We start from the raw sequence: 10,157 nt of genomic DNA on the forward strand, positions 1-10,157 counted from the left end.
ATCGAATGAGCAGAGGGCTAGAGACCAGTGGTGGGGTTGAGGGGGAGCTGTAGTCTGTGTGGTGGGGGGGCTGGGACCCTACAGGCAGGGTAGTCCATGTGCTGTGTGTTGGGGAAGGGGGGGGAGGGGTGCTCTGCCCTGTGAGGGGCAGGGGACCATTGGTGATGCATAGGGAATGCACATACACTCCCTGAGCATGGCGGTGTACCCCGTCAAAAAAGGTGCCGCCGACACTGTCGGTGGTGCCTGTAGGTGGTTGCTGCTTGCCACCCCCCACCACCAGTAGTGTCTGCGGACAGTCGGCTATCGCCGCTGGCCACCGCTGTCACTGCTGGTAGTGTCTGTGGGTGCTCGCTGCTCACCACCCCTCCCCCTACCGCCAACAGTGCCAACAGCGTCTGCGGGAGCTCCCTGCTTCCCACTACCATCATGCTCTCACCATCACCAGCGCCACTGTGCCCTGCCAGGTGCTGTGGGCATGCGGTGTTCATGCAGGGGACCCACCTCTTCTAAGTAGCCCCCACACGCACAGTCCCCCCCACACCTACCTGTACACCCGCCCACATTCCCCCACCGCTCTTCCCACCCTGTCCTGCAAACCCCACATCCCGCCCCCATCACACACCCACCATGTAATAAGGAAATCCAAAGCAAACATTAAAACATAGATGTTTAGGATTTATTTTATTATGATGCTAGAGACACTGATGGGCTTCCAGATTTCTTTAACATTGTAAAATATAACAATAAAACATTGCCCGTCTGCTCAGTCCCCCTTTCTCTCTCTCTTCTGTTCTAATTGTGGAAGAATGTGGATTTTGGGGTATTTTAAAAAGTGAATTTGGGATGCTGCCTCAGCAATCTAGCTGACACAAAGGGCTAGTATCCCCAGATACCAATTGCCTGGGCCCCAGAAGCTCCTGAGGTCAAGTAACCCTGAGTTGCTGGCCAGAGCAGGTTTTTGTACGGCTGGGGCCAGGGCAGGGTAGCTTTTTTACTGCTGGGGACAGCACAGGTGCTGGCCCCGGGCTCTATCTCCCCCTGGCTGCAGATAAGGGAGGAGCCAGGCAGGGTTATCTTGCCCCAAGTGGCACAATTTGCTGCTACACAACAAAGTGCATGTCTGAGCACGTGCGCTGAGGTAAAAGGTCCCGGCTCAAACCTGTACCCCTTCTATTTGAGCTGCTGCAAGCACGTGTGCTTGCATGTGTGGATGCGCCCAAGGTGGCTGAAGTAGCAAGGCTGCTGCTGCCCTGACATTTTCCTGTGATCTGTAACCTTGTAGGGCTGCTATATCAAAGCACTGTAGTCAGATAGCATCCAAAGCTGACACTGAGCTTGGGGCAGTATTTTGGTTGCTTTTCAACAGGCAGAGGTGTTCTGCTCCTTTTCTCAAAGGTCATAGTGATCTATGCCCTCATGCTGGGGAACAGATAAATCACTGGTGTTGAGGGGATGACAAGGGATCAGCATTGTTGCAAACATGCTGTCAGGATGTAGCTCCTCTTCTCCATGTGAGGTAATCTCTGCCTCCTCAAAACCAGGTGCTGGTGATTGTTGGGAACTTTCTGGAAAGCAGAAGCAGATCTGACTAGCATGATGGATTTATGGTCTGCCTCCCCATCCAGCCAGCCCTCCAGATTTGGCTCCTTCAGACTTGCTTCTTCCCCTTAGTTGAAGGGAGACCTTTTGGGAATAGTTTCGGAGATGGTGATGTTGAGGTAGTAGAGGCAGTTGAGTTGTTCCCACATGTGCAGGACAAGGGCTTCTACAAGATGAGTGTAACCAAGCTACAGCTGTGCTGGGCCAAGTAATATTGGTGCTGAGACGGACTATACTGAAAAATAAGCCATTGAATGCAAATGTTGGTTCTTTGTCAGGCTAAAAGCTTTCTGAACACACCTCATGTTGAAAGCGTTGATTCTAGAGCTTATCCATGATGCTCTGGTCTCAGCAGTTGCTGTTTTAATAATCCCTCCAGCAGAAGGGGCATAGTCAAGGATAGACCATGTTGCTGCCTCCCATGGGATCAGGTCATGGTAAGCCCTTAGCAGAGGGGCAGGCTCTGCTCAGGGAGACAGTGGCTGGGATAGTCTGACAGTAGAGCAATAAACTTTGTGTTAAACACCTTACATTGGCTGTTTAGAGATTGTGGTCTGCAATGTAATGCCTTCTGGCATTTCTCATACCCTCTATTTGTGGGCCTCAGACCTTCCTGGCCAGCCCTGCTGTCTAGGGGACAAACAGGGACAGACTTCAGGCTCAGTGACTGGTGTCTCACTATGGGGCTCCCACTTCTCTTGGCTGTGGAGTGGCAGGATTCTCGTTTGTGGTTTAAGCATGTGGTGAAGGAGAGGCGCAGACATCTGATTTTGTAGGGCCTCTGAACAGCTGCAGTCCTGCAACCACCTTGTTGAGTTGCCCAGACTGCTTGCCAGCAAACCTTCAGGGGGGTTATGTGGGTTCTTGTGTACCATCCATCTCCAGAGGCCTTAAGAAAATGAACTAATTGCTTCCCTTCAGTGTCCTCTTCCCTGGCTGGGGGTCAAGGGAGCAGAAGTAAGTGACTCCCTCTTTGCCCTTTTTGCCTCCAAAGGCCTGTATCTGCATCAACCTTTAATACTCCCAAAAAATAAATGTTGCCCAATTCTCAAAGACAGCCTCTGATCCAGCACTGGTGGATTGGGCTACAGGTCTGTCTGTCTGCACTGCTTAGCTGCTCTGTTTTATTGACCCCCCCCTTCGTGTTCACATCTGTGCAGTCTTTTAGCCTTTGTATCTTGTTGTAAGATGCGGTGTTTAATGTCAGAGCACAGATCACGACCCATCATGCACATAGCAAAGCCCAGCCTTTCCTTCTCTTACTCTGCAGGAGGGTTTGGACTGAGAGGTAGACTCATGAGCTGTCCCATGTAGGCATCCATTCTTTGGCTACAGGGGTAGTGAAGTGAAACTAGAGATACATGGGGGCAGTGTAACTGTTATCTTCTCCAGTGCCAGAATGCAGTAGTGCTGCTGGGGGATGTGACTGACTGAGTGGCTGGTGATAGACTCCAAGTGGCCCTCTGGGATTTCTGAGCCTTCTTTTTGCTCAGCCCACCAAGAGCTCATGGTTGAGCAATTATTTGTGGGTGCAGAGAGGGATGGGTGGGAACCTCAGAAAGGATGAGGAAGAGAGGGCTCCAGGAAGAGTTGGAGAAAGGTGTCTGTCCCTTGTCCCCTGAGCCATCTGCAGAATGACAGTTTCCTGGGGATGGAGCCCCAGCATTTGCTTGGTTCCCGTTGCACTGTATCCTGGCCCCTGTAGCTATGGGAGAGTCCTCCTAGCCCACTCTTTATATTCTGCATGTAGCTTGTAGGCACCCTGTCACGAGTGCTGGAAAAGAAGTTACTGCAACAGTTTCAATACTTTCTCTTCCTAGCTGCTGCCAGCACATGGTCCCCCGGCACCCACCCATCATCCCACTGTGATTGTACCAGCTCCTCCTCCTTCCCATCATGTTACCGTGGTAACCATGGGTCCATCCTCTGTAATCAACACGGTCTCTACATCCAGGCAAAACCTGGACACCATTGTTCAGGTAAGGGGATATGTTTGGGGTGTGGGAGGTGGGGAGAAGGGGTGGAATGGGAGAAAACGGCAGGTACCTACTAGAGAATGGGGAAGGTTCATCTTGGGGCATCCTTTAGCAGTAGCCCCTTAGTAGGCTGAAGCTGGGGACCCTAGGAAGGCATTGAGAGAGGTGGTTAGCTGTGTTAGCCTGAAGTTGGGCAGGGCAGGCTGGCACCTTGGAGACTAATTGGCTTGGGGAAGCATGAGCTTTTGTAAGTGACAGCCTACTTCTTCAGGTGCTGTGAATGGGCTTGCAGAAAGAAGATGTTGGGGCTGATGTTGAGCAAACCTCCCAAAGCTGCCTGTGGTGTGGTGCATAGTGCCGAGATTGCCACATGCTCAGGAACAGGAGTAGTGTGGGCCCAGAGAGAGTCTGTCAGCAATGCCAGACCCAGAAGGACCGTCTGTCAGCATCACCAGACCCTGGAAAAAATGCTATTTCAGCCTGGAGCATTTTGGCAACGTCTCCTAGTTTCATCCTGCTCTTGAGTCAGATGCAGTGCTTCACCACCTAAGGCATTGGGAATGAAGTTGGCCCTGGGCCTGGGCCTGGGCTGGTGCATACTGCAAAGCAGGATGCTGTTTGCCATTGATGGGAACCCAGCTGGGACTAATGGGAGACTGGGCACTAGAGGAGCCTCTCTTTTTAAAGAATGTGGATGCCCAGGTGGCTCATCCCCTGGGCAGGGCTCCCCTGCCTCCATTCCTTCTCACTGGGCGCATCTACATGAGACACTTACTGAAAAGTAGCATAGTTTATTACACAGTAAGCATGTGTGTGTACAGATAAACATGCTTACTGTACAGTAAACCTTGCTAATAGCAAGTAAATTTGCTGCCTGTGAATGCAAGTAGCAGATGTATTCATGAGTAGTTACTGTGCAGTAGCACTTATATAGATGCCTAACCAAGAGCAAATCTGCCCTTGCCCCTGGAAGGTGCCTGCTGCTGGGATGGATTCTGCCACTGGAGCCCAGGTAGGGACTGTGACCCCTTTCCTTGGCAGCAGGGAGCTCCGAGGCCCTTGCTTCAAGATTGTGACTGGGGAGTTGGGGCAGGGAGATACCTGTAGAGCTGGCGCTGGGAGATAAAGATCTCCCAGCACCAGCCCCATGGTTGCAAAGACTGGGGAGCCTGTTCTCTGCTCAGCTCCATGATTATCATGCTGGGTGGGGAACAGGCTGCCCAGCCAGGGTCTCACTGGTAGCTGCCCCACCAAAGGACTAGGGTAGGGGGCTGGGACCTGCCCCTCAGCTGCAGCTCTCTCCAGGTCCCCTGCCCTGATCATGGAACCGAGGCTCTGAGCTCCTCGCTGCTAGGGCAGGGGGACATTGTCCCTGCCCCAGCAGCAGGCAGTCCCCCTTGGGGCAGGGAACAATATCCCAGCCCTGGCCAGAAAACAGCTATCTCCTGGACCAGTGCTCCATGCCAGCCCCTGGGCTAGTACTTAGGGGGAGCATCAAGTTCCCCCTGGTGGCGGGCGGCAGGGTCCCGTTGCAGGGCTGCAGGAAGTGGGAGCAAGTTTGCTAGGAGCACCAAATCATCTGATTTCCATGCATGTGTAGATGCCTGCCCAGGAGCATTTACTTGTGAGTAGTTTTACTAGTAGGTAAACTGATCTCGGATCAAATGTATGTGTTGATGTGCCCACTGTGTGTTCTCTGCCAGGCAATCCAGCACATTGAAGGGACACAGGAGAAGCAGCTGCTGGAGGAGGAGCAGAGGCGCGCGGTCATTGTGACACCTGTCCGGGTGTGCCCGGAGCCCTCCAACTCCGACACTGCCTCTGACACAGAGGGTGACGACAGTGACGCAATGGATCAGAGCAAGGAAGATGTCTCGGGGGAGGGGGAACTGCCCTGACACCCCCCCCCAGCCAACAGCTGGGAATGGGGGCAGGGGAGGGGAATGTCAGAGAATATGCTGAAATTTTTACAAAATACAATGAAATTTGGGTCTCTTTTATGACCTTTTCCAATACTGTAAATCAGAGCGCTAGAACCAGACAAGCTGAATGGTCACTCTTCAGTTCAAAGCAAGTGGGGGTGGGGGTGGGGGAGGGCGGTAGGGAGGAGGGGTGCAGTGTTAATGGGTCGGCACTAAGGGGCAGTGTTAACTAGCAAAGGGCCAAAACTGGAACCCGGGATCTGAGCCCAGAAGAACTGCTGAGGATTTGGATAATGGGGCCCCTGGCTCCAGATCACTCCCTACCTACAGTGAGTCTCTCAAAAACCAAACCAGCCTCGGTTTAATCCACCACTGGTGTGGCCAGGTGATATCCAGCATGGGGGCTTGGCAGTATCTGTGGACCAGCCTGAGTAATTGTTTCTGTTTGTTGATAGCTTTTGTTATTTTTAAAAAAAGGAGGAAAAAAACCTTAAAGGGACACTTAGCTGAAGTCGCACTGCGCAAAACGCGTAGTCTCCACCCCTCTTCCGAGCTCCCAGTCCAACTCACAGGGAGCAGAGAGGAAAGTGTCAGGCTGCTAAGGCAGGATGACAGTGTGCCTGGCGGGTGTGTAGTCAGTTTTGCTACTTTTGCAACCCCTTTGCCAGTTCCCCCATGTTTGAGCCCAGATGGCAATGGGAAGAGAGAGACTTCAGAAAGCCAAAGTGGGGGCCGGGGATTGTAAAAGCAGCAGAGTGGTCAGGGGACCCAGGGGCAGGAGCGTGCCCTCACTTTGAAAAGGAAACATTGATTTTAAATTTGGCCATGTTCCTTTACTTTTAAAATACAAAAATCCTGATAAATCCACAGCCATCCCAGCCCCCACAGTGGGAGCTTCCCAGCCCGACAATATCTGCTTCACATTCTTTGTTTTCTCTTTTGTTTCTTCCTGTAAGCACTTAATCCATTGTGTGGGGTCTGACAGGTCAGAAGAACTCTTCTGTTTTGTGATTGTGTTGCTTCCATCTTTTTTGGTTGTTTTTTTTATTTCCCTGTCTCCCCTCCATGCCCCTCCCTGTTTGGCTGTAGGTTTAGGCCAGTGTTGTGTAGAACCTTGTCGGTATTTGGTAGGTTCCTCCCCAGCCGCAGTTGTCTCCGTTTCTTTCATTTTTGTATTTTTTTGTTTTTGTTTTTTTACGATTTTTCAGGTCTTTGTGTTCATTGAGAAGCTATTATATTTTGTTAAGAAAGTGGAAAAAAAAATGAGGCTTGTGCCTTTGTAAAGAAACAAAATAAAGTTTGTACTTTGTTTTTTAGAATTTCTGCCTGGCATCTGTCTGTGGAGTCCTGTGCCAGGCATCAGCAGGGCTATGGCCTGTGTAACTGGAGGGGGAGTGGGCTGGGATCCTGGGGCTGCTTGGGACATTTGCAATATCTTTGAGTTGGTCTTCAGACCCGTGAGTGCTGGTGAGAGCACCCCATCCATTTTGCTTCTGCTTGGATTTGCCAAATCCAGAAATGAGGGGATGTAGCCAGCTCTGGCCCCAAGCCAGAGTGAGAAGAGGTGTTCATACAGCCTCTGCAGCAACCCTGGGAGTCACCAAGAAATGGGTTCTGCCTTTACACCATCTCCATGTTCTTGGCCAAACTGGCAGGCAGCACAGAAGTGTCCTGAGTGCAAGCTCCAGCATGCACCTGAGCTCTCAGTCTCGGCCTCGGTGGCACCAGGTTGAATGCTCAGGGCTGTTCCTGAGCTATTCTTGCTGCCTCATTTATGAGCTTTGGCATGTACAGAGTAGGTGCAAGGGGGAAGGGCTTGTTTTCTCAGTTCTGTTCCTGGGTATACTCCACAGCCTGAAGAGCAGCTTTCAGGACTGCTGTAAGAGCTTGGAGTTGGCACACAGAGGCAGGGTGTGGGTGGCCTATGGTACAGTGGCAGTGCACTGTGTACCCCACAGGTGGTGTTGATGTGCTCTTAGACACCAGATGTATCCAATGAGTTGGGTCTGGCAACTTTACTGCATTTGCTGTCCATGTAGAACCTGGTTCCATTAAACAAGAGTGTCTACCTCTGACAGTTGCCAAGAAAATCTCTGTAGTGTGAATAGGTTGTGCCATGTGCCAGCTCCCTGGACCAGTAGCTGTGGGAGCTAATTCTGCAGTTCTCACTCCATGTGGCACTTACTGCTGAAAGAAACTGATTGCGTTAGTGCATGGGATGGGGAGGATTTGAGAAATGCAAAGGGAAGGTCTGTCCTGTACTTGGTGGCAGCTGTTCCAAAAGGGCCCTTTATTATACTGTACCCACTAGCTGAGTACAGCAGCCCAGATCTGCCACAAATAGGGATTGTCTTTAAATTTATACCCTGGTTCATGAGCCACAATTACAAGGTTGTGGCTTTAACCTTCTGTCACCTTCTGTAGCAGGGAGTGATGGAGACATGAGGCTGGACACTGCACAGTAGATGGACCAAAGCTTGCTTTGGGGAGGTCCATCAGACTGCATGTGGAATGCTGATAACATCCTCTTTGACCTAATGCCAGTGCACATGGTGCTTGGAGGACACCCCAGTTGCCCTCCGGGTCATGGCTAAGAAAACTGCCAGTTCCTGTGGCCCTGATCTTCACATTCAGTCTCTCAAAAATAAGGGCCCAAAGTGAACCTCTGGGCTTGCAGGCACGCTGATTTCTAGTAGCACTTGCTCATGGCAACTCAGCAGCCATACTTAGGAATTTCATGCTCCCTCATGAGCACCAAAGCTACTCAATAATCTCTCTGAGCCATTGTGTGCTAGCGATGTATGGACTAAGCCCAGGACTGCTATTGTTGTGCACTCCCCTACCCACATCCGGCTGCTCCACTCTCCCAAGTTCCATCTTTGTTCCTGGATCCTGTGGGATGTCAAATAAGCAGTATCTTGAATTGCCCAGAAAGGGGGCCGTTACAGGTTATTTACTGTAATCGTTGTTCAGTAAAGAAACAACCTTCCTTCTAGGACTTTGTCTTGCTCCTGTCACCATAGGCTTTTCCACACGCAGTAGTAGCAATAGCACAATCCCTGGGCTGCTTCCCTTCCTGGGCTAGGGATAGTCTCTGTGGGAGAAACCATCCCATAGATAGCTTGGGGTTGGAGGAGGAGAAGAGCATGGATGATGCCATGAATATTCCTTTTGGTACAGTGTAAGAGGCCAATTGAATGGGAAGCTTTGTGCTATTTTCTAAAGGGAATTGGAGTCCACATTCATCTCATCATCTTCAGAAGTCCAGTTAGCCTGGTGGGCCTTAGGAAGGCTCAAATACTGTCTTGAAAGATTTTTTGAGCTGCATTAACTTAGTTTGCACATCTGTTTCCATGACACTTTGGTTGGTTAAAAGCGCAGCAGTGGGATATGGCAGAAATCTCAGGCCTTTACCATAGACAATGAGGCAGTGGAAATAGCCCCATGAAAGTAGTGGTTTAGGTTTCTGTCATGGTACTGAAAATGAGTGCTGTTAAGGCAATGGGTGTCCTCCATCCACTGACAGCAAAATCCACTGCTGGCAAAAGCTCAATGAAAGTAATAATCCTGACAAAGATGCTGGGCGGCTCCACTGCAGGCAGCCACTGCTGAACTCGTTTCCCCAAGTGCCTTCTTCCCCCCAGGCAGGCAAGGTTCTTTGGGTACCAACTATTTACCTCGCAAAGAACCTTGCTGCTTATGGCCTTAAACCAGGGGTGAGCAAAATGCAGCTCACCAGGCCATTCTATCTGGCCTGCAGGGCCCCTAAAAAATTTAGAAAATATTTATCTGCCCCTGGCTGCCTATCATGTGGCCCTCCATGGCTTGCCAAAACTCAGTAAGTGGCCCTCCACCCAAAATAATTGCCTGCCCCTGCCTTAAACCAACATGGCTACAACCTGCACCCTTTCTTCCCTCCAGGCCTCACGAGAACGTGGTACTTTGAACCCTACAGGCAAACTTGTGTGTAGGAACAGAGACTCCATCTCCCAAAAGCCTGTTCAGGGCAGGGTGTATGAACGAGGAATATGCACAGACAATGGGAACAGACTGCACTCCCTGAAACAGGAACGATCAGCAGCACCAAGAGCAGGGGCTGGGGGTGTATAAGGCTGCTGGTTTCCTTTCCTTAGCTGACTGTGCAGACTAATAGAATTAACATCAGAGGAGGAGGCTGATGGGTTGCCACCTTTTGTACTACCAGGTGTACTTATACCCTAGAGCATAGACTCAGCTTTAGTTAGCTAAGCTAAATCAGGTCTCTGCTGTGTGGCGGTGGAGAAGAAAAATCTTGAAAATGTCCCCAGAAGGCCCAGGCAGCAGGTGAAACCCTCTGATTTCATGTCGTCATGACCTGGATCTTGAGTTGGTTTCAAGCCCTGGTGGGATGAGAGACACTGTGCCTGAACTTCTGGGGGTTGGCAACAGTACTAAAGCTCCCTCAGCTGTTTTCATTAATGTAATTTCTGCAGGAGAGCCTTGTGGTAATATCCTCCTCTTGCTGCAGTTGCCTGAGTTACTAGGTAGGCTGGGGTCCTCTGTGCAGTCAGCATATAGAAAGAGGGTGGCTTGGGGTTATGGTGTTGATGGTTATGGCCACTAGGTGGTGGCATTGCTCCACTCACTCTGAACACTGGTCCTAGGCTGAGCTGATGTC

General features: G+C 50.9%; 1 protein-coding gene across 1 annotated transcript in view; it reads left to right on the forward strand.

Moving 5' to 3' along the window:
* The window catches only part of TFAP4 (transcription factor AP-4), a gene marked incomplete at its 5' end in the record, with an annotated part of 22,077 nt that extends 15,258 nt beyond the window's left edge, over positions 1 to 6,819 (forward strand). The window contains 2 exons of the mRNA XM_019540158.1: positions 3,423 to 3,581; positions 5,282 to 6,819. Of these exons, the coding sequence (XP_019395703.1) occupies positions 3,423 to 3,581; positions 5,282 to 5,476 (354 nt within the window). The remainder of the gene's footprint in view (positions 1 to 3,422; positions 3,582 to 5,281) is intronic.
* Positions 6,820 to 10,157: the final 3,338 nt, after the last annotated feature.

This window comes from Crocodylus porosus, unplaced genomic scaffold (genome assembly GCF_001723895.1).
Source record: "Crocodylus porosus isolate Cpor-Errol unplaced genomic scaffold, CroPor_comp1, whole genome shotgun sequence".
Taxonomy (NCBI): domain Eukaryota; kingdom Metazoa; phylum Chordata; order Crocodylia; family Crocodylidae; genus Crocodylus; species Crocodylus porosus.